Below are 24,965 nucleotides of genomic sequence, written 5' to 3'. Positions count from 1 at the left end.
ATACATTGTATAAATAATTATATGGTATTATAGCTATTCCTATCTAGTGTAGTGTAGCTGTCTCTTTGCAGTACTAAGTGAGAAAGGACAAGATCGAGAACGGGGAAGAGAGTTTGCGGAGGTGGGTGGGGGTGGGGGTTCGTTTGGGTTTGGTGTGGGGAAAAACAGCAGGGGAGTGCAGGAGAAGGGAGCAAGAGGGAGAGTAGGGTTTGTCGCCTCCTAGTCTTCGGGGGGCCCTCTTCCCTCCTCACACTGGGGGATTACCCCCATCCAACATACCCTCTCCCCACCACTGAACCACTTTTGAAAGCTGCACGCACTTTGCTGTGCATGTGTAATTTACACGTAACTTCAATGTGGTGATGTATTATATTTGGAAACAGGCGGGCGTGTGCATGTGCATGCTCCTGAATGAGCTCACATGCATAGTTGCCTGCAAAGCTTAATTCAAGGAAATTCTTGGCATGTCCTCAGGATTGAACTACAGAATGGCCGTTGCCTATTTTGTTAAGCTGAAACAGGCACAATATGAGTACATTTCTTTTATCTGCAACAAAAAAAGGCTCTACATATTAATACATAACTCAGTGTGTCACACTGAGAGTCTGAGTAACAATTTTAAATTGATTATACAGTAATTAAAAAGAATTCCTCTTTACATTGATATTTCTTGCCAATGTCCTGAAGAAAAGCTTCAACAAAATGCACCTTCTTGCAGCAATATTCTCTTCTTCTGACAGGATGTGAACAATATTGAGATAGATAAAACCCACGAAAAGTTTTATCTTTTCTGGATATGGTGTACTACACCATATCCAGAAGGTGCATTGGAAACTTACGCTGCTGGCTGTGAAGGTGAACATGGGCAGCAGGATGATGGCCAGTTTTGCTTCAGGCATTTTGGAGCAGACCGCAGCAAGAACAGTCATTATTGCACCAGACTAGTGTGAAGAAAAGACAAAACAGTAGGTGAGAAGAAAAAAAAAAGTGGATCCACATTTGCAAACTTATCTGTATGAAATGTGATGAAAATGGCTACTGTGATGAATGCCTTACGGGACCAGGGAAATACATACTGGGATCATGCCCACAGCCTTGAACACAAATGCTGGGAACGTTGCTTCAGAATGTCACACGAACTCTGTGTTTAAACTTCAATCCCTCTAACTGATTCAAAAAGCAATGAAAGGGTGATGGGACACTGGGACACTCAAGCAACAATGATCATACAGCCATCCATTCGAGGAAAAGGGAAGAGTAACTGGAGCATTAAACTGCTGAAAGTTCAGAAAGATCCGAACACTGAATGCACAGTTTATGGTTTAAAGAAGCAACGCTGTGCCAACTAGGTTGGGAAACATGACTGAAGTAACAAAGTTAATAAGAAGGTGGTGAGTCAGGAGTATTGGATTTGATACAAGATAGAAGAACAAGCACTAGAAACAGATAGGAGAATAAATAAAAGGATTAGTTCACAAAGAGTTGGCAGCAGGGGAGCTTCAGAACAGCTCTCAGAAAAAGACTACAGGATAACTAGCTGAGATTTCATTAGGATCTTACTGGACATATATCTTGCAATGAGACATATTATTGATTATTACTGTCAGAATAAAAGGAAAGTAGACAAGATGGGTCTACGTTTTAGCAGGCTTGAGGTTTGCAATATTTCACAAGAATATCTTTTCAATCTAGCTGTTTACGACAGAACATTGCAACACAGCTGTAGCTCTCAGGACTTTCCACCATATTCCATCAACAATACATTTTAATAATAATTTAAGATCTTTTAAGATAACAGGACACTTACAGCTCCAAGTGATGCTCCTAAGCGGCCAGTTGCAGTTTTGTACACATAACTGGCAAACGTGGAGATAACACCTGAAACATAACAAGAGATAAAATGCAATAATCATTAGCAGCTATTTACACAGACTGTCAGTTAAACAATAGGGGAAAATGCAGGAATAATTTGGTCAAAGAAAAATATCAGCGCATAGATTTCCACTTGCAACATTTAAGTGACATAAATCATCTCACATAAATATAAATCTCTACTCCTCTGCTGACATGACAAATAAATAATATGGACTGGCCACAATTCCATTGCTGCGCTGCTCAATCTTAAACAGGGTATAAATGGCAATTCTACAATTAATCTTAGCATCCTCGAGAAAGGAAGTGATAGCGGAACCCCAAACTTACCACATATAACAGTGGTGGAGTTGAGGGAGCTGGCACAGTATACGTTCTCTAAACTCCATTACTAGCTCGTATACTCTGTCTCCTCACAGAGAGCTCTCTGGTCACTACCTTACATGTACTGTCTACAGACAATTCTGCAGCCAAGTCACAATCGATGTAAAAGACTTGATTCGTCTGTCACTGGGAATCAGTGCAATTTGCAATGCTTATCCTCAGTGAACGAAAGTGTGCATTCTTGTAATCAGTCTTTCTGAATCAGTAAGTTAACAATTCTCTGTTGGCTTCATGGAAGATTTCAGACCTCATCCTTACCCTAGCTGATTCCCTGATGTGCCAGATCCTGCATTATTCTGCTATACTGTGGTAGTTGACATCAAGTCTTATAGTTGTCCTACATGTCAAACCTGGGACACCAAATAAGGTTTCTGATTAAGATTAGATTCTCTACAGTGTACAGGCCCTTTGGTCCAACAAGTCCACTGACCCTCCGAAGAGTAACCCACCCAGACTCATTTCCCTCTGACTAATGCACCTAACACTATGGACAATTTAGCATGGCCAATTCACCTGACCTGCACATTTTTGGACTGTGGGAGGAAACCGGAGCACCCGGAGGAAACCCATGCAGACACGGGGAGAATGTGCAAACTCCACACAGACAGACACCCGAGGCGGGATTCGAACCTGGGACCCTGGCACCGTGAGGCAGCAGTGCTGCCCAAATTGGCACCTTTTCCATTTTCCCCAGGCTGTATACTTTAAGTTTTACACCTGCATCATAATATTTCAAGTTGTAATCTAGCTATTCCCCACTCTAAGTCCAACTTCTCTTCTTGAAAACATGGTTGCAAATCCAAATATTTTAAATTTTTATATTCTGTTCAGAATCTGCCACAGTGCCCTTCAAAACAACATACTATCATAGTTTCTTTGAAAAATCCATTTTAGGTGGTGTAACTTCTTCTCAAATGTTTCTACCAGTTGTCCAGCTGATGGCAGATGCCTCCTAATTATTTCCCCTGGCCCATTAACTCAGGATTTCCTTTGGGCATTGTATTTTCTCTTCCATCTGACCCACCTCTAATGTCAGATGCATTCCCAGTCCCTTTTAATCTATTAATACTCGAGTACTCAAATGTCTCAAAACAACCTTGCTTATAAGCATTTCACATGCGCTGAACACAATTTATTCTCACTATTCCTTAAAGAAATTCTATAAACTTTCTCCAATAATTGAATCTTGCTGTCAACTTTAGACAAGCAGTGCACATTCCGAATGGAATATCAAAAAAAGTCAACTCTTCTTTCACGCTCGTCCCTACCCTTTTCTGTGTCAATTCTCTCATTAGTCTGATGTTTCCTGCTTGCTTTTCCAGTTTCTAAATGCACCAGTGTATATAATTTCCTCCTCCTTACATTTTTCTGAAACAAAGGTTCACTGTACCAATGCCTAACCTATTCAATTCTCACCCAGGGCTCCAACATGCATGTCTTTCTTACACAAACTTACAGGGAAACATTTTATCTTAAAGTTTACTAAGTTCTACCTCTGATCAGAAGTTGTAGTAGCGAAGTAGTTACCTGCTGATAGGTAGACAGCCATGAACTGCTCTTGCCCGAGAAGTTGGACTATACTGGAGGAGAAACTCCATAGCACGTACATGTTTGCTGCCATGTGAAAGAATGAATAGTGGCTGAAGGTCGACAGTACCATGGGTAAGCACAACGCCGCTTAAACAAGAAGAAAAACAGTATGAATGGTCGGCACTCTTCATTCACTACTAACTGAGAAAGCAGGGTCATATACATCTCCAATGTCAGGTACACTTACATGTCCAATGTAACTTCAGCAACACAGTGCAGTTATACTGTAAATTCAATAGTAAGATTCACATACACTATAACCACAACATAAAGGTACTCAAGGTACTGTACAGACTGACTGATACATAGGAAAGCTAATGGTCTCAGTACGAGTGCTCCAGTAGCAGACAAAGAATCTCAAATGAGATATTTTCTTCAACAGATGTGTTTAAAGGCACTTTACTACTTTTCGATCCAAATGCTTCAACTTTTACATAAACTGAAACAACAGGGTTCAGGCCACTGTCGCAGTCCTGGGCAGATTTGAAAGTCTGCAACAAATGAGTACCTCTCATACAGTCCCAAATCAGTTCTCATTCCCAGTTAATCAAACCAGAATACCCCAAGTGTGAGTCTACACTCACCAGTAATTTAGTCAAAACTACTTCAGATTTATTTCATATAAAATCCACAAAGGCAACAGTATTACAGTTGTTTCAGTCAGAGTTGGATTAATTCATCTGTCCCTCCTTCATTATCAAACTTTTAGCACTGTGTAATTAGAGAACGTACAAAAGAACCAGAATGTGTCTCTTTCACGAGTGTCAAAATCATGTAAAGAATCCTATAGGGAAGCTTGGATAGGAAACTGAAAATGGCTGTAAAATCTTGATGGGCACAACCCTGAATATTTGTCACACTTACTGGAAGCAGGATTAGAGGTGAAATATTTCACCATGGTCCGTTGCATTGATGGAACACGCCACAAACAGAACACTAAGGCATTGGCTGCTATAATGCCTGCGAAAGAACAGAACAAACAGACTGTGAAGCAACTTAATTGTTGAGTACATTAAACCAGTAAATGGCATCTAAGGGTACCTATGTCATTATACGGGGTATCGTTCAGGTGTTAATAATTTTCACAGCACATGAGCCAGCTCCTACAAACCAGGAATGTTTTGAGAGTTTAAGCCAGCATCCAAAAACTTTCACAACTTTCAATCAGAAGAGTGAATCAGGGCAGACACATTCCAAAATATAAACCCAAGATTCTGAAACAACAGATCTGTTCATATCAGAAAGAAGAAATTAGGATTTTTCTCTGGATTGGTCAGTGTTTTTGCTGTTACTTAGGGAAAGCAAACATTAGACGGGGATTACTTTAGGATCTATGCCTGCTTGTACAGCCTGACCAAACTCCAGACAATACTTCTGACAGACATAAGGAAGAGCCCTTCCTGATGAAGGGCTTTTGTCCGAAAAGTCGATTTTCCTGTTTCCTGATGAAGGGCTTTTGCTCAAAACATTGATTTTCCTTCTCCTCAGATGCTGCCTGACCTGCTGTGCTTTTCCAGTGCCACTCTAATCTTGACTCTAGTCTCCAGCATCTGCAGTACCCACTTTTGCCTTTTATGGAGGCGACTGTATAGCTACTATGTAATAATGGCTCAGTGGCACTGTATACAGTACTAACTATCAATATTACTTATAAACCACAGGCCACTACATTCACACCTAAAATACCAGACAGCCCCTCTTTCTAGAAGATATGTTACATTTTAAAACTTGGAAACACGCTGCAGTCGTTGGTTTTGAGGGGGTGGTGGTGGTGTGGGGAGAGAGAAGGTGGCTTTGTTGAAGATTAAAAGTCAAATCCACAACAGTGAGCTTAACTGATGCCGTAAAGTCCCACAGCTGTTGGCACAGCTCAGGTTAAGGTAATAACAGGCTGAGGCGCAGCACTGAATTGAAACAGTGCTGGAATGATAAAATTACAGACTTGATGTGGACTCGGCTGAACAAAATTAAAAATCACACAACACCAAGTTACAGTACTTCCAAATAAACCTGATGGACTATAACCTGATGTTGTGTGATTGTTAAAAATTACAGACTAACAGCAAAGAATGGGAGGAACTTCAAAATGATCAATGGACAGACTTACTGCAGGGAGTGCAATCAGCACAGAGCTTGTTAACAGATAAATTTGCAATTGAATTCAACTGATACAGGCCTTATTAATGAATGGGGCCACAATTATAAGTATGTTTGAATTCTTCTCAGTATTCACAAAGGTTTTACACCCAGGATATTACCTCATCTATTCACAAATGATCTTTTCAGTAGGATAACAGAGCAGCTAGTGAACAGCAGCTCATTCGAGGGGGAATACCTTCAGGAGTGTACTGCAGAGTTTAGAGAAATGAAGGAAAACAATCAAGATCCAGGAGTAGATTAAAAAGAAATGGGCCAACTTTTTATAGTTACAGCCTGCATCCAAATTAAGACTATACGACCACAAGAAACAGAAACAGTAGAAGGCCATTTGGCCCATCAAGTTTGCTCCACCATTCATGGTTTTATACTTCTCATGCCTACTTTCTTGACATTTCCCCACAACCCATAAAAGTCTGCAATCTTAGCTAGCATGAAAAATATCAAACTAAACAAAACAATTAAGAAATTTAATTTCAAAAGTTTCTGGAAGTTTAGTGTTTTGATGCAGCCCATAAGGTGCAGAAGACTGATCTGGCTTAGACCTAACCATCCATACAGGGAATCCTACACTTACATCCCTCGACATGTTACAAATTCTCTGGACTCTCCCACTGCCTCATCCACAGGAAGCTGAGCACATTGTGATGTTAACTGCACCAACAATGCACTAATTCAAAGATGCGCAAGTTAGGGGAATTGGTCATGAGAAATGCAGGTTTACAGGGATAGGGTTGGGGAGTGGGTCTAGGTGGGATGCTCTTCAGTGGGTGAGTGTGGTCTCAATGGTCTGCTTCCACACTTTTGGGATTCTATGAGGTAAATAGATGGGCTGAGGAAGGCTTGGCCCTGAAGTGGTAACAAATGGTAGTCTCTAATCAGGGAGGCCACTAAAGGAGGTCTTACCTAGGAAGAGATTTGGGAAGAGGACAAAAAGCAGCCCATTACTGGAACAAAACAGAAACAGAGTTGCAGCACCTGGAGGCAGATCTGCAGCAGGTCTACGTTGGTTAGAAGAGTCAAGGCAGAGAGGTAAACAATGGGGAGGCATGACGCAAGGTCTGAGAGGAGTAGGAAAGTAACAATCTGACAGCTCAGGAATTGTGGATGCTCAGTATGAGTCGCAAGAAGAACCAGCATTGGTTGCCTGCAGTCTGCGTGTGGAAGGTTGATCAGAAGCTGAACAAAATCAATGCTGAGATAATGTAGCTGGAGAGAAGCTGTTGCAATAGGTTCACCAACCAGACGACACAAATTCATGACAATTGCTTAGAGAATCAAAGGTGATATGAGGAAACATAGAAAATAGGAGTAGGCCATTCAGCCCTTTAACACTGTTCTGCCACTCATTCCGATCATAGCTAATCTGCCAACTCAGAGTCATATAACATAGAAACAGAGCCTTCAATCCAACCCATCCACACCGATTAAGTTTCCGATCTAAACTAGTCCCACTTGCCTGTGTTTGGCCCACATCCCTCTATTCATATACCTGTCCAAATGTCTTCTAAGTGTTATAACCGTACCTAAATCTACCACTTCCTCTGGCAGTTCATTCCACAAAATGTGTGTGAAAACGCTGCCCATCAGATCCTTTATAAGTCTTTCTCCTCTCACCTTAAAGTTATGCCCTCTAGTTTTGAACACCCCCACCCGAGGGAAAATAGCCTTTGCTATTCATCTTATCTATGGCTGTCAAGCGCTTATACATCGTTATAAGATCACCTCTCAACTTTATATGCTCCAGTGAAAAATATTCCAGCTTATCCTTATCACTCTAACCCTCCAGTCCTGGCAACATTTTGGTAAATATCTTTTGAACCCTGTCCAATTTAATAACATCCTTCCTATAGCAGAGCAACCAGAACTGTACACAGCACTTCAAAAGTGACATCACCAATATTCTGCACAACCTCAACATGACATCCCAACTGCTATACCCAATGGTCTGAGCAATCAAGATAAGCATTTGAGGTATTTTAAGTGTTGCAGATGATTTCCTCCAATTCCAGGAGCAGCAATTACTGTTCCGTATGCTGTTGCATTGTTTTGGAATTTTGGGGGATGGAAATGATCAAAACAACATCACTTCAAAAAGGAGGAAGAGAAACAAAGGCAGTGACCACATGGTCAGAGAAAGAAGCCCACACTGCTGTCCGACACAGCAGTGAATCTGCACAATTACTGCCTTTGCTGTTTGAGTTCAAGTACCTCTGGACATCGGAATGTGTCTAGGAAAAATTAACAAACAGCGAAATTCACAGCTGACCTTGGAGGACCCTGTGTGGGAGAGCTCTCAGCACAAGAGCAGATAAGTGCATAGTGTTTAAGTGTAATCTTGTTGTAAATCTACAATAGTGAGAGAATGGGCTCTTTCTTGATAATATGTTTTACTGAGATCTATCTCTTGATTAAATGTTGAAAATATAAACCATAAGTATTAAGTTAGCCTCGAGCAGTTTTTTGTTAGAGCAATAAGTTGGTGCTTTTTTCTGGGTCTGTGGATTGTTAAGGAGCAAAGATGGCCTTTGGTAGTGATGTGCTCTTCCTGTCAGATATGGGAGTTTAGAGAGAGTTTCCATGTTACTGGTGATTATGTCTCGAGGAAGTGTCTTTGATTGCAAATCCTATCAGGTCGAATGGATCGATTGAAGTGGCACCCTCTGTGTGAAACAATTGCCCCATAGGTCTCTTTTATATCTTTCCCCTCTTACCCTAAACCTATGCCCTCTTGCTCTGGATTCCCCAACCCCAGGGAAAAGACTTTGCCTATTTACCCTATCCAAGCCCCTCATATTTTAGAGGCAAAAAAGAATTAACAGGAGCTACGGGTGTGATGGATGGCAGTTATAGGGAGGGAGAAAGCCGCAGATATGGTCAGATAAATAGGTTAACTTCAGGGAGGCAGGTAATGTAGGAGTCTCCTGTGGCTATCTCCATCTTAAACAAACAGACCGTTCTAGGAAATGTAGGGGGGGTGATGGACACAGAGGAATGTAGCATGAATAGCCAGGTTTCTGGTAGCGAGAATGGCTCTAATGTAATGAGGGGTACGTCAGGTTCCAAGCAATCGATTGTGATAGGGAACCCTCTAGTCAGAGGTACAGACAGACATTTGTGCAGCCGACAGTAAAACATCAGAATGGTATATTGCCTCCCTGGTGCCAGGATCAAGGATATCTCAGAGAGGGTGCAGAACGTTCTCAAAGGGGAGAGGGACCAGCAAGAGATCATTATACACATTGGAACCTGCGAGATAAGAAGGGAAAAAGACGAGATTCTGAAGGGAGAATATGGAGAGTTAGGCAGGAATTTAAAAAAGAGGTCCTCAAGGGTAGTAATATCTGGATCACTCCAGCTAGCTAGTGAGGGTAGGAATAGGAGGACAGAGCAGATGAATGTATGGCAGAAGAGCTGGTGCAGGGAAGAAGGGTTCACACTTTTGGTCATTGAAATCTTTTCTGGGGTAGAAATGATCTGTACAAGAAGGAGGAATTGCATCTGAATTGAAAGGGGAATAATATACTGGCAGGGACAATTTGCTAGAGCTGCTTGGGGGGTATTTAAAATAGTAAGGCGGGGGATGGGACCCAGGGAGATAGTGAGGAAAGATTTCAATTTGAGACTGGTACATTGAGAACAAAGGCAAGTCAAACAGTTAGGGCAGGCAAGAACAAAGCAGAGAACAAGGCAGGACTGATAAATTAAACACCATTTATTTCAATGCAAGAGGCCTAACAGGGAAGGCAGATGAACTCAGGGCATGGTTAGGAATATGGGACTGGGATATCATAGCAATTACAGAGACCTGACTCAGGGATGGACAGGACTGACAGCTTAATGGTCCAGGATACAAATGCTATAGGAAGGACAGAAAGGGAGGCAAGAGAGGAAGGAAATTGGTGTTTTTGATAATGGATAGTACTACTGCTGTACTTAGGGAAGAATATTCCTGGGAATATATCCAGGGAAGTTATTTGGATAGAACTGAGAAATAAGAAAGGAATAATCACCGAATTAGGATTGTATTATAGACCCTCCAAGAGTCAGAGGGAAATTGAGAAACAAATTTGTAATGAGATCTCAATTATCTGCAAGAACAATAAGGTGATTATGGTAAGGGATTTTAACTTTCCAAACATAAACAGGGAGTGCCATCGTATCAAAGTTTTGGATGGAGAGGAATTTGTTAAGTGTGAACAAGACAATTTTCTGATTCAGTATGTGGATGTACCTACTAGAGAAGGTGCAAAGCTTGACCTACTCTTGGGAAATAAGGCAGGGCAGGTGACTGAGGTGTCAGTGGGCGAGTACTTTGGGACCAGAGACCATAATTCTATTAGTTTTAAAACAGTGATCGGATCTAAAAGCTGAAATTCTAAATTGGAGGAAGGCCAATTTTGACAGTATTAGGCAAGAACTTTTAAAAGGTGACTGGGGGGAAATGTTCGCAGGTAAAGGGACAGCTGGAAAATGGGAAGCCCTCAAAAATGAGATAATGAGAGTCCAGAGACAGTATATTCCTGTTAGTGTGAAAGGAAAGGCTGGTAAGTGTAGGGAATGCTGGATGACTAGAGAAATTGAAGTTTTGTTTAAGGAAACGAAGAAAGCATATGACAGATATAGACAGCAGAGATCGAGTGAATCCTTAAAAGAGTATAAATGCAGTAGGAAATCAGGAGGGCAAAAAGGGGACATGAGATAGCTTTGGCAAATAGGGTTAAGGAGGATCCAAAGGGATTCTATAAATACCACAACATGGTAACTAGGGAAAGAATAGGGCCCTTCAAAGATCAGCAAGCCAGCTGAATTGTGGAACCGCAGGATATGAGGAAGGTACTAAATGAGTATTTTGCCTCAGTGTTAAACATGGAGAAGGACATGGAAGATATAAGAATGTGGGGAAATAGACGATGACATCTTGAAAAATGTCCATATTACAGAGGTGGTGGTGCTAATGTCTTAATATGCATAAAAACAGATAAACCCTCAGGACCTGATCAAGTGTACCCTAGAATTCTGAGGAAAGTTAGGGAAGTGATTGCTGGGCCCCTTGCTGAGATATTTGGATCATCGATACTCACAGGTGAGGTGCCGGAAGACTGGAGGTTGGCTAATGTGGTGCCACGACAGTATTTAAGAAAGATGGTAAGGAAAAGCCAGGGAGCTATTGACCAGTGAGGCTGACACCAATGGTGGGCAAGTTGGTGGAGGGAATCTTGAGTGACAGGATGTACATGTATTTGGAAAGGCAAGGACTGTCGGAGGCGGAGGGATGATCTTATAGAGGTTTAAAAATTATGAGGGGCGTGGATAGGGTAAATAGGCAAAGTCTTTTCCCTGGGGTCAGGGAATCCAGAACTAGAGGGTATAGGTTTAGGGTGAGAGGGGAAAAATATAAAAGAGACCTAAGGGGCAACTTTTTCACGCAGAGGATGGTACGTGTATGGAATGAGCTACCAGAGGATGTGGTGGAGGCTGGTGCAATTGCAATATTTAAGAGGCATTTGGATGGGTATATGAATAGGAAGGGTTTGGAGGGATATGGGCCGGGTGCTGGCAGGTGGGACTAGATTGGGTTGGGATATCTGGTCGGCATGGACGGGTTGGACCGAAGGGTCTGTTTCCATGCTGTACATCTCTATGACTGATTAGGGATAGTCAACATGGTTTTGTGCGTGGGAAATCATGTCTCATAAACTTGATTGAGTTTTTTGAACAAGTCACAAAGAGGATTGATGAGGGCAGAGCAGTGGACGTGATCGATATGGATTTCACTAAAGTGTTCGACAAGGTTCCTCAAGGTAGACTGTTTAGCAAGATTAGATCTCATGTAGTACAGGGAGAACTAGCCATTGGATACAGAACTGGCTCAAAGGTAGAAGACAGAAGGTGGTGGTGGAGGAGGATTGTTTTCAGACTGGAGACCTGTGACCAGTGGAGTGCCACAAGGATTGGTGCTGGGTCCACTACCTTTCATCATTTACATAAATGATTTGGGTGTGAGTACAGGAGATATAGTTAGTAAGTTTGCAGACCTCACCAAAATTGGAGGTGCAGTGGACAGTGTAGTAGGCTACCTCAATGGGATTTTGATCAGATGGGCCAAAGAGCTAAGGAGTGGCAGATAAAGTTTAATTCAGATAAATGTGAGGTGCTGCATTTTGGAAAGGCAAATCAGGGCAGGACTTATATACTTAATGGTAAGGTCCTAGGGAGTGTTGCTGAACTAAGAGACCTTGGAGTACAAGTTCCCAGTCCCTTGAAAGTGGAGTTCCAGGCAGATAGGAGAGTGAAGGCGGCGTTTGGTATGCAATCCTTTATTGGTCAGAGCATTGAGTATAGGAGTTGGAAGGTCATATTGTGGCTGTACAGGACATTGGTTAGGCCACTGTTGGAATACTGCTTGCAATTCTTGTCTCCCACCTATCAGAAAGATGTTGTGAAACTTGAAAGAGTTCAGAAAAGATTTACAAAGATGTTACCAGGGTTGGAGGATTTGAGCTATACAGAGAGGCTGAATAGTCTGGGGCTGTTTTCTTTGGAGTGTCGGTGGCTGAGGGGTGACCTTATACAGTTTTATAAAATCATGAGGAACATGGGTAGGGTAGATAGACAAGGTCTTTTCCCTGGGGTGGGGGAGTCCAGAACTAGAGAGCATAGGTTTAGTTTGAGAGGGGAAAAATTTAAAAGGATCTTAAAGGGCAACTTTTTCACACTGAGGGTGGTGCGTGTATGGAATGAGCTGCCAGAGAAAGTGGTGGAGGCTGGTACAATTTCAACATTTACAAGGCATTTGGATGGGTGTATGAATAGGAACGGTTCAGAGGGATACGGTCCAAGTTGCTGGCAAATGGGACTAGATTAGGTTTGGATATCTGGTCGGCATGGCCGAGTTGGACTGAAGGGTCCGTTTCTATTCTGTACCTCTATGACTCTATGGTAAATGCCCTCTTAACACAACATCTACCCATGATGCAACTTTCAAAAACTATGCACCTGACCCCCTCAATCTCTCTGTTTGTCAATACTACCCAGGGCTCTACCATTAATTGCATAAGTACCACCTGTTGAGAGTTTCACCAAAATGCAATACCTCACATTTATCCAAATCAAACTCCATCTGCAACTCCTCAGCTCATTGGTCCAATTGATCAAGATTCCTTTATAATCTTACATAACCTTTGTCACTATTGACTATTCCACCAATTTTGGTGTCTTTGCAAATTTATTAACAATGCCTCCTAAATTCTCACCCAAATCATTTATATAAATGACAAACAAAAGTAGACCCAGCACAGATCCCTACAGAAACTGCTAATCACAGCCCTCCAGTCCAATCAAAAAAATCTCCCTTCACCATCCTCTGTCTCCTACTCTCAAGCCAATTTTGTATCTAATTGGCAAGCTCTCCTTGAATCCCATGTGATCTGACTTCACTAATTAGTCTACAATGTGGAACCTTGTCAAAGGCTTTACTGAAGTCTATGCAGATAATATTATCACTCTGCCCTCAACAATCTTCTCAGTTACTTTCTCAAAAAACTCAATCAAGTTTGTGAGACACAATTTCCCACACATAAAGCCATGCTATCCCTAATCAGTCCTTGCCTTTCCAAATGCAAGTAAATCCTCTCCTTCACAATCACGCCCAACAACTTACCCATCACAGATGTCAAACTCACAAGTCAACAGTTCCCAGACTTTTCCTTACAATCTTTTTAAAGACAGGGACAACCATTCGCCGCCCTCCAGTATCTCACCCATGGCTCAAGATGATACAAATATCGCTGCTAAGGGCCACACAATTTCTTCCCTTACTTCTCACAATGTCCTGGAAAAGACATGATCAGGTCCTGGAGATTTATTCAACTTTATGTTTTTTAAGACCTCCAGCACTTCTTCCGTAATGGGACTGTTTTCAAGATATCAAAATGTATTTCCCCGAACTCCCTAGCCTCTATTTCTTTTTCCATAGTAAAAATTGATGCAAAATATTTGTTTAGTAACTCTCCCATCTCCTAAACTTCCAAACAAAAATAACCTTGTTGATTTTTAAGACGACCTATTCTCTCCTTATTTGCCTTTTTTGCTCATAACGTACTTGTAGAATCTCTATGGGTTATCCTTAAACTTACCTGCCAAGGCTATCTCATATCACCTTTCTGCCCTCCAAATTTCCTGGAAAATTGAGCTGCCTGTCCTGTCCCTCCCTCAGCCAAGTTTCCGTAGTAGCTATGATGTCCTAGTCCTATGTTTCCATACATGCCCTGAGTTCATCTACCTCACCTGCAAGATTCTTTGCATTGAAATAAATGCAGTTTAATTCTTCAGAGTCACCTCATTCTGACTTGCCCTTGCCTGCCTTTTTCGAATTAATTTGCTCTTTTTTAAAATTCAGAACCATTTGCATTTGTCTTTCTATTCTCACTAGTACTTAGGACGTCCCCACCTCCCTCCCTGTTAGTTGTAAGGCTCCCAAAGAGCATGAGCGAATCTCCCCGCCAGGATGTTGACCCCTTCCAGTTCAGGTCAAACCCATCCCTTTTGAGGTCTTTTCTGCTGCAGAAGAGATCCAATGATGCAAAAACATGAATCCTTGTCCACTGTACCATTTCCTCAGTCATTGATTTAGTTGCCCTATGTTCTACCTTCTGAATTGTCAACTTTGAAGTTCTGCTTTTCAACCTTTTACCTAACAGGTGACATTCACTCTGCAAAGCCTCAACCCCTTCCCCAATTATGTCATTCTTACCAATGTGTACAACATCTTCAGGCTTCTCACTCTCTCTTTTGACAATATGCTGCAACCATTTTGAAATATCCTTGACTAGGGAGGCAACATACCATCCTGAATTCACACTCAAGCCTGCAGAATCTCCTGCCCGTGCCCCTGACAGCAGAGCCCCTCTATAACAAGTCTTCATCAAACCCCACTTAACAGAAGATTCATTCTTGGTGCCCAAGATTTGGCTGTCATTTCTATTTTCTACTGAGATACTATCCTCAACAGTACTCAAAAAGGTGCATTTCTTTGACAGAGGAATAACCACAAGAGACTCCTGAACTACCTTCCTATATCTCCTGACACTGACCAATCTAGTTCCCACATTTCCCCCATATCTTTTGATCCCTTTAGACCAAACTGTTATATCCAACTCCTCCTTAAAATGATGCAATTTTTGGACACAATTGCTTCCACAGGTTCACAACTTTCTGGGTGAAGAAATTTCTCCTCATCCCAGTCCTAAATAGTCTACCCTACATCCTTAGACTGTGCCCCGTGATTCTGGACTCCCCTATCATGGGAACATCCTTCCTCAGTCTACCCTGCCTTGTCCTGCCAGAATGTTACAGAGTTTTATGAGATTCTCCTTCATACTTCTGAACTCCATTGAATATAGTTCTAACTAATTCAACCGCTCCTCATACATCAGTCCCACCATCCCAAGAGGAAAAAAAAATCTCTTTTATGCAGCTTGTCGTTAGAATCTTGAATGCATGGCCTGACAGTGTGGCAATGGCAGATTCAGTCACGCCTTTTGAAAAGAACTAGATAATTATCTGCAGAGAAACAAAAAAAAGATCATGTGTTATAACCATCTAAGGCATCACCATCTGCAGGGGTCAACGTGGGGAATTCAGACCATGGTACATGATGTAGATCAAGATTCCAGATGTGTTGGTGCTTTCTTTCAAAATTAAATCAGATGAAATTTGTAATATGTGGCCGATCCAAACGCTATTAGAATTGAATGACACAGCACCACCGTGTGGGGTCAATGGCTAGGTGCAAAAAGATATAATTCACTATGATTCTCTGTAGTGGCAAATGTTGCAACTGGCATATAACTGCAACACAATTGCTGCAGTGAAAATAAAAGTTTCATTTACCACTTCATTTTACAGCAAAAGTAGATTATTACCTCGATATTTCCAGATAGGAACATCTTTTACAGAGGAATACATAAGGGATCCTCGATATTATTCATCCAAATGTTTGACTGAGGAGATATTATGACTGAGCAGCTATAGAAACCGCAATGCAATTTCAAAATAGCCTTTGTATAAAACTTAGCGAAAGCAACAAAAGTCCCTGAAGGAAATATCAACATCACAATTGTAATGGCCAAGGTAGAAGGCTGACCTAAGATCGAGAACTATCTTCTCAGTATTTATCACCAACATTCCATGAATGTTCATTTAATTTAACACAAACCTGTGACAGTCCTCTGCCCCTCAGTAAGGCTGTTCCACCACTGATTCACCTAAAACACAACAATAATTGAATTTCAAATATGAGAGCAGTCTTGGCACAGTGATAATGCCGCTGTAAGCAGTATAGATGCATAAAATCATAAATAGATGTTAACTGATTAAGCTAATAATTAAAGCTGGTGGCAAATGGATTTTCAATGTCATCAAATCAGGGATCATTATTTTGAACTTGAAAGAACAGATTACTTTCTAAATGGTGAAAGACAAGAAATAGCGGAGTCTCTAGGAGAGTGGGGTCCGTGAATGCAGATCATTTAAGCATCATGGACAAATACAAATAACATTCAAAAAGACAAAACAGAGTGCTGTCATCTCTATCTGGGAATTAGAATAAGAGGTAGAATCAGTGCTTGAGATATGGAATGTTCTAGTTAGACCATTCTTGAAGCACTGCGTACCAATGTGGACAAGTTTACCTATAAGAGAAAAATCGTCTTGACTTCGAATTATAGCTTCTTTCCTTCACTGTCACTCGATCTAAAACCTGGAACTCCTTTCTTAACAGCATTGTGGGTTTACCTACACTACAAGGACTGCAATGGTTTGAGGCAGCAGCTCGCTACCACCTATTCCAGGGCAACTAGGAATGAGCTGGCCTTGCCCACGATGCCTATATCCCATAAGTGAATAAAGAAGCTCAAGGATATGAGAAATTTGGAAAATTCCTCCACAAATTGCTAGTTCTTAATTAATTGACAATTGTTAATTGTAATTCTAAACTTCATAGATTTATGTTATCCAAGGACATTAAAGAATATGGAGCAAATGTGCAGTTTGATTACTGAGTTAATTATTGTTGCCTCACTCACAGGTAGAATAGGCTCAAACTATTAAATGCTCCACCCCTGTTCCAGTGCTGCTACTGTGAATCATACAAACCCTTTAATAACAGAAATTCTCTTATTAAAGTTTATATCTCTCATATCCTAATTTTCTCATTAAAGCTTTAAAAAGCACATTCTCCTGATATCTGAATTCCTTCAAGATAACTCATTACTCACTCTTACCAACTGTCAAATCAAAATTCCAGACTCTTAAACCTTCCCCAAAACTCATCCCATTTCTATGCAAGTCTTTCCATCAAAGTTCAACATTCTTGTACCCCATCACTGCTAAAATATCTGTGCCCCAATTCTACAACTGACACTCACCATGTTTGCATTCTAACTCCACCAAAGTTCACCTTTATCATACACTAACTCTAACCTCAAAACTTACTCATGCTGTTCCTTGACTGTCCCATAAGAACTCATTCCTATCATAGCCCAACTCTCCTTTCATATGGAAAAATGTCCAGGTCATTCCACACAGGCATCATCTTCTCCAAATGAGATGTTCAACTGGGCTACCAGTAAGCTGATTGACCATAAGAGTCATCAGACTCTATTTATTCTGTGTGTTTGCATTTTTAGGCTTTTTGCTAAGGTATTCATCTTGTGCTCAGCAACAAAGACCATGCCTAGATGCACGCCATTGCTCCCCAAAAATAAAGCCAATCTCTTTTAAAGCCATGGTGTTGATCAGAAGACCCTATTATTTAAACTTCAGGAAGCTACAGTATAAACTTTCTCTCAACTTGAGCTGTCATCTACTAAACAGAAGCAGCAGGTAAACAATAAACAAATAGAGAGATGTCTACAGAGGTTAATGCTGGACAGAACATACCAGTTCAATCAATCCATGTTATAAGACATAGATATGGAATTAGCTCTTCAAGGCTGCTCTGCCATTCAATCATGGCTAATCATGCTTCATCATGCTTCTCAACTCCATTCTCTTGCCATTTCCCTGTAACGCTTCATACCTTTCCTAATCAAGAACCTACTTATCTCTGTCTTAAGTATTCTCAATGACTTGGCCTCCACACCCTGAGTTCCAGAGAATCACCAATCTTTGGCTGAAGAAATTTTTCCTCATATCACTTCCAAATGGATGTCCCTTCAACCTAAGGCTGTGCCTCAGGCCCTAATCTCTCCTACTAGTGGAAAAATCTTCCCCACTTCCACTCTATCACGGGCGGCACGGTGGCACAGTGGTTAGCACTGCTGCCTCGCAGCGCTGGAGACCCGGGTTCATTTCCCGCCTCAGGTGACTGACTGTGTGGAGTTTGCACGTTCTCCCCGTGTCTGCGTGGGTTTCCTCCGGGTGCTCCGGTTTCCTCCCACAGTCCAAAGATGTGCAGGTCAGGTGAATTGGCTATGCTAAATTGCCCGTAGTGTTAGGTAAGGGGTAGATGTAGATGTAGGGGTATGGGTGGGTTACGCTTCGGCGGGGCGGTGTGGACTTGTTGGGCCGAAGGGCCTGTTTTCCACACTGTAAGTAATCTAATCTATCAGGCCTCTCATTATCCTGTCAGTTGCAATCAGAACCTCCTCACCTTTCTAATCTCCATCAAGTACAGATCCAGAGTCCTCAACAACTCTTCATATGACAAGCCTTTCAGCCCCGCGATCATTCTTGTAAATCTCCTCCAGACCCCTTCCAATGGCAGTACATCTTTCCTTAGATATGGGGCTCACAATTTTCCAAATGCAGTCTGACCACAGCCTTATACAGCCTCAGCAGCACATCTCTGCTTGTTTTCTAGTCCTCTTGAAATTAATGCAAACATTGCTTTGCCCTTCCTAAATGTCAACCTGAATGAGAATCCTGAACCAGGACTCCCACGTCTCTTTGCATTTCAGATTTCCAAAGCCTTTCCACATTCAGAAAACAGTCAATTCCTCTATTCCTCCTACCAAAATGTATAACTTCTCACTTTGCCATACTGCATTCCATCTGCCACTTTTTTGCCCACTCACTCATCGGTTCAAGGCTGCAGCCACCCCAATTCCTCAACACTACCTATCCCTCCACGTACGCTTGTGTCATTTGCAAACTTATCAACAATGCCTTCAGGATTTACCTTTCTTCCATTAGTCTTCCGTAAATTTACTCATTCTGTTCCTTTTTGTTATTTCCTTCATTCATCTATCCGATCTGATCACATTTCCTGACAAGCTTTCTGGCCTCAGCAACTATCCCAGAAGTGAATTGCGTAGTTTCACAACTCTCCTTGCAAAGAAATGTCACCTTCCCTCCATTTCAGTCATAGAGTCATACAGTCCCACAGCATGGAGACAGGCCCTTTGGCCCAAACTAGTCCATGCCGACCAAAATGTCCACCCACGCTAATCCCATTTCCCTGCACTTGGCCCATATCATTCTAAACCTTGTCCAAATGCCTTTTAAATGTTGTTAATGTACCCGCCTCAACCACTTCCATTGGCAGCTCATTCCATATGTGTACCACCTCCTGTGTAAAAAAAGTTGCCCCTCAGGTTCCTTTTTATTCTTTCCCCTCTAACCCTTGCATTTCATATTGTATTTATTGCCCTTTGTTCTCAGCTCAACAACTGAGAACACTGTGATTCTATCTCCCCTTTTATTATTTTTAACACTGTTACATCATCTTGCAGTCTGCATTTGTACATTTCAAAATGACCCAAATTATGAAACCTTTCTGCAGATTTGTACTTTCTCATACCAAGCAGCATCCTAGGATATTTGTCTGATACATACTGTAACGTCTTAATATCCTTCCTATTATGTGCAAATCAATGATAACCTCAGTACTATAAGTGAAGTCGCAGTTAGTTCATTGTTATTTCATCATTACCTCTTAACTTTAATACTGTATATCTTTCATGATAAAAACGAATAATTTGCTAGCTATTTTTTTAAACCAGCCTTCATAATTGGAGTTTACCTTTATTACCCACTTGAACCTCCATTCCTTCTGTTAATCCACAAGTGGAGTTGAAGTGCCCATCTGCCATGATTGAATGGCGGAGTGGACTCGATGGGCCGAATGGCCTTACTTCCACTCCTATGTCTTATGGTCTTATGCAGTCCTTTCTGCTATTACGTGTTTCGTCAACGCAAATCGGCTGTACCTCAATTGATGAATAGGTGAATGTTATTTATAAAATGCAAACTTTTGCATTCATGTGTTGGTTATTACACGATTCCACCGCTAATTCTTTAAGAATTATGTTTATTACGCAATTTATTATAGCGCAAGGTCGCACAAGATTGCAACTATCATGTTATCGCAAAAAGGACTGTATTAGCTTCTCCATGCCACTGTACAGCCCACCTTCCCACCTCATTACATTCCCTCTGCAACTTCCTCGTGTTTTCTACAAACTAATATTTGTATTAATTGCACTTCAGCATTGGCACATTGTCATCATTCTCTTTCGATCTATGTCAGAATAGCTCACTTGTATAATGAACAGCATTGCCCCTATATTTAAGCCTCACTGGACACCAGTGACCTCTGGATAATTGCTTTCAACTATTACCCTTGCACTTACTCCTTTCTAATCACTTTTATTCTAGTTTTCCCAACTAATAATTTCATGTCCCTTCATTTTCTGATAGTTTGTGAAAGCATTTACTCAATATAACAGGCCTGTAATTACCTGCATTAGCTCTGCCTCCATTTTTAAAAATGGTTGCTATACCTGCCACTCTCCAGTCCTCCAGCACACATCCATTCTCAATAGAGCCCTGATAATATAACAATACAGCAAATGCAGAATAACGTTAACAAGCAAAATTAACCCTCACAAATACAAAATAAAAACTGGCCCAACGGTAATATACTCAGCAGAACTAGATGGAGGATTAATGTCTGTTAAGTAATAATCTTTGCTAACCATCTCACAAAGACTCTGCCCAACCTCTGAGGTCTCAGAACAATTCCGTAACTGGGAGCATTCCACCCCAAGACAATCCCCAAATACACTTTCCAGTCCAATCAGAAACAAAAGAAATCAAATTAAGTTTCACTCATAATTGCAAATTGCTGTCAAACAATCACTGTAAGTCACAGACAATGCTTCTGCGTCTGGGATCAAAAAATCTTGTTGCTGGTTCATTCATAAAGCAGGATGAAAGATATCAGATTACTTTTCAGCTCTGACTTGAATGCTGTGGGTTCAAGTGTCACTGCAGAAACTGGAGCTCAAAGGTCCAGACTGACATTCCCACTGCTGAAGGAGTCTTTCAGATGATAAGCTAAGCCAAGGCCATATCTGTCCTCTCATATGTACATAACACATTCCACTTCACTACATGAACAGCAGAGAAGTTCTCTCTGGTTTCTTGGCCAATATTTATCTGTCAACCAGCACCACTAAGATCAGATTACAGGTCACCATCACATGTATGGAATTCTGTTTTGCACAAAGTAGGTGCTACATTGCCTATTAGTGACTATATCTCAAAAATACCATTATGCCCCTCCTCTCCCCAAAATCACACATACTCCTTTGGGATGTCTGAGGTTGTGACAAGTTTTACATAAATGCAAATTTTTCTATTTCTAATACAGTATACACAAATTGTTTTTCCTCACCTACTTGTACATTACAGCCAAAGAAAATGTGTGCCTGAAGAACTAATGGCCTTTGCCAGTAAAAGCATTTGTTTCTCCAAAACACCATACCTGACTATGATGACCTCTACATACAATTATTTGGATATTTTTTTTAAACAAATCTCTTCGGAGATGTTATTATACACCTCTGCAGGTGAGACTTAGACCTGGGTCTCCTGGCTCAGGGGCAGGGACACTACCATTGTAGAGTGATCACATCTGTTTCCCTATTTAAGTGACTATTAGCTTCATAATGTTTCCTAAAAAGTTATTAAAATTCAAGTACTTGTTCTTGATTCGTACTGTGATTGACATTTGCAGCTCAAACACAATAAACCTGTTTGAATTTGGGAGCTATTAAGCCAAACACAACTTCAGTACTGTCATGAAAGGATTTCCATTGCAAACTGTTTAGCCAAAGGTAATATGGTATTTCGGCATTCACCACTGTCAAGTCAACTGGCATTCATTTGGTCCATTCTAATCAATGTTACCTACACTCACTAACTCAGTAGAGTGCTGATCTAATGATCTTCTAGGAGAAAGTGAGGACTGCAGATGCTGGAGATCAGAGTTGAAAATGTGTTGCTGGAAAAGCACAGCAGGTCAGGCAGCATCCAAGGAGCAGGAGAATCGAGATTCCTGAAGAAGGGCTCATGCCCGAAACATCGATTCTCCTGTTCCTTGGATGCTGCCTGACCTGCTGCGCTTTTTCAGCAACACATTTTCAGTGCTGACCTAATGATACCTTAATGTTCCTTGAAAACCAGCTTTCAATCCACAGCATATAAGCACAGTTCTATGGTTGAGGTGACTTTCTCTTTGGCCTAACAAAGTGGTTGCATCATCCTGCCTTCCCTTACTGTGGTGATTCTAAAGCAGCTCATCCCATCCCCCAGGTAATAAAATCCATAGAAATCAGGTACTTATAACTCAAAAGAAGTTTGAATTTTGTTTTAAATACTGTGAAGTTTCCCAAACTTTTACCTGCTTCCTGATATCACCAGCTTTGGGAGGGTGATGCTTTTCCAGCCAATCCAATCGGAGCTCATTGAAGTAACTTTGAACTCTAGATTTGAGAGACTCATACTGCCAGATGGCTGCCACTCCGAATGAGGATCCTGTAAACTAAAGAAGTTACTGATCAACGGCTAGCTGATAATTCAGTTTAATACATAACAGCATCACTAGATCAGCCCTTTTCAACCTTATACTGTTCTGTTACAGGACAAGGGCAATAGTGCAATCCACAGGGTAAAATATGTAACATGTAATACATGTTACAGGACAAATAGCCCACGATCTTCAAAGCAGGATATCTGGCAAAGAGCCCGGGCCCACAGTGTAAAGACCAAAGGCTCACAGTTTGGGATACTAGCTGAAAAGCCAGCATCGGACCTCACAAAGATGGAACAGGAGAGAAGCTGAAATAAATCAATACGTCTAAAATGCATGATCATCACCCACCAGGGGTATTTTCAAATTTGCCTCCAACTGAGAAAACTCCAATTGCACTCAGGATCGATGCTGTCAACATTCAAAGTTCACAATGATGACCCACGGATATTTCTGTTGGATAAAATAACCATAAAATTAAAAATAGGAGAAAGTGAGGACTGAAGATGCTGGAGATCAGAGCTGAAAAATGTGTTGCTGGAAAAGCGCAGCAGGTCAGGCAGCATCCAAGGAGCAGGAGAATCGACGTTTCGGGCATAAGCTCCTCTTCAGGAATAAGGAAGGTGTGCCAAGCAGGCTAAGGCAAAAGGTAGGGAGGAGGGACTTGGGGGAGGGGTGTTGGGAATGCAATAGGTGGAAGGAGGTTAGAGTGAGGGTGATAGGCCGGAGAGGGGGTGGGGGCGGAGAGGTCGGGAAGAAGATTGCAGGTCAAGAAGGCGGTGCTGAGTCCGAGGATTGGGACTGAGAGAAGGTCGGGGAGAGGGGAAATGAGGAAGCTGGAGAAATCTGCATTCATCCCTTGTGGCTGGAGGGTTCCTAGGCGAAAGATGAGGCGCTCTTCCTCCAGGCGTCATGTTGCTATGGTCTGGCGATGGAGGAGGCCGAGGACCTGCATGTCCTTGGAGAAGTGGGAGGGGGAGTCTTCAGCCACGGACACCTCTGGGGCACTCACACCAACCAACCCAACTGCCCTGTGGCTGAACACTTTACCTCCCCCTCCCACTCCGCCAAGGACCATGGCAACACAACGCCTGGAGGAAGAGCGCCTCATCTTTCGCCTAGGAACCCTCCAACCACAAGGGATGAATGCAGACTTCTCCAGCTTCCTCATTCCCCATCCCCCCGCATTATCTCAGTCCCAACCCTCGGACTCAGCACTGCCATCTTGACCTGCAATCTTCTTCTCGACCTCTCTGCCCCACCCCCTCTCTGGCCTATCACCCTCACCTTAACTTCCTTCCACCTATCGCATTCCCAACGCCCCTCCCCCAAGTCCCTCCTCACTACCTTTTATCTTAGCCTGCTTGGCACACCTTCCTCATTCCTGAAGTAGGGCTTACGCCCGAATTAAAAACAGGCATCATTAACAAGAACAATTTCAAGCAGTAATAAGTCACGAGTTCCCTCAGACCAGGAAAGGTCAAAGTTCTGGGCAGCAACATGAGGTGAACGAAGGAATTCAGGAATCTAGACATATAAATCAAAAGAATGCTCTCAAGTAGAAAATTCACTCAAAAAGATTTGTGCAATCCTGTGCATCTTTGTAATGGCGATAGAGTATGGAATAAAATACAACTGCAGTAACGTACAACAGTAGACAGATTCATTTGTAACAGTGTTTGGTCAGGTTAGAAAGGACATACAGATTTGCAGAAAATTAGCGGCAACTCACAGGAAAACAATCTATTTTGAACAAACACAGGTTAAAATCCCCAATGATGAATTGCAAAAGAGTGGTCTGACTGAGGTGATTAAAATACACAAGATTAATAGGGTAGATCACATTCTGCTCTTCCCTCCAAAAAAAAAGGCCACATCTTAAGGATTGAGCAAAACAAGTTGAAAATCTAGGAATATTTTTGTACAGAAACGAGTTGTGAAAAACTGGGACGTGCAGGTACATAATCATTTATCCGAAATTCCAAAAAAACTCTGAAATCTGAAGTTCCTTTATGAAATTTTTTTCTGCATAACAAGGCTTTTTGTACGAACAGGTGACCCAACTCCACACCCACTCGACCCACATCACTCAGATGTGACGTGGCAGTGTGGCCCAGCACTGGACGGCATCAATTGTGTCTCA

General features: G+C 41.8%; 1 protein-coding gene across 2 annotated transcripts in view; it reads right to left on the bottom strand.

Annotated features, from left to right (window-relative positions):
• The window catches only part of parlb (presenilin associated, rhomboid-like b), a 45,850-nt gene that overhangs the window by 5,744 nt on the left and 15,141 nt on the right, over window positions 1-24,965 (bottom strand). For both annotated transcript variants that reach the window (XM_072572978.1, XM_072572979.1), the window contains exons 3-8: window positions 22,694-22,834; window positions 16,223-16,271; window positions 4,711-4,806; window positions 3,784-3,933; window positions 1,808-1,878; window positions 840-941 (exon numbers count right to left, since the gene is read on the bottom strand). In XM_072572978.1, coding sequence (XP_072429079.1) covers window positions 840-941; window positions 1,808-1,878; window positions 3,784-3,933; window positions 4,711-4,806; window positions 16,223-16,271; window positions 22,694-22,834 — 609 coding nt within the window. The remainder of the gene's footprint in view (window positions 1-839; window positions 942-1,807; window positions 1,879-3,783; window positions 3,934-4,710; window positions 4,807-16,222; window positions 16,272-22,693; window positions 22,835-24,965) is intronic.

The sequence above is a fragment of the Chiloscyllium punctatum genome, chromosome 6 (assembly GCF_047496795.1).
Source record: "Chiloscyllium punctatum isolate Juve2018m chromosome 6, sChiPun1.3, whole genome shotgun sequence".
NCBI lineage: Eukaryota > Metazoa > Chordata > Chondrichthyes > Orectolobiformes > Hemiscylliidae > Chiloscyllium > Chiloscyllium punctatum.
Note: the sequence above shows the minus strand (reverse complement) of the source record. Positions and strands in the feature narration are given on the sequence as shown.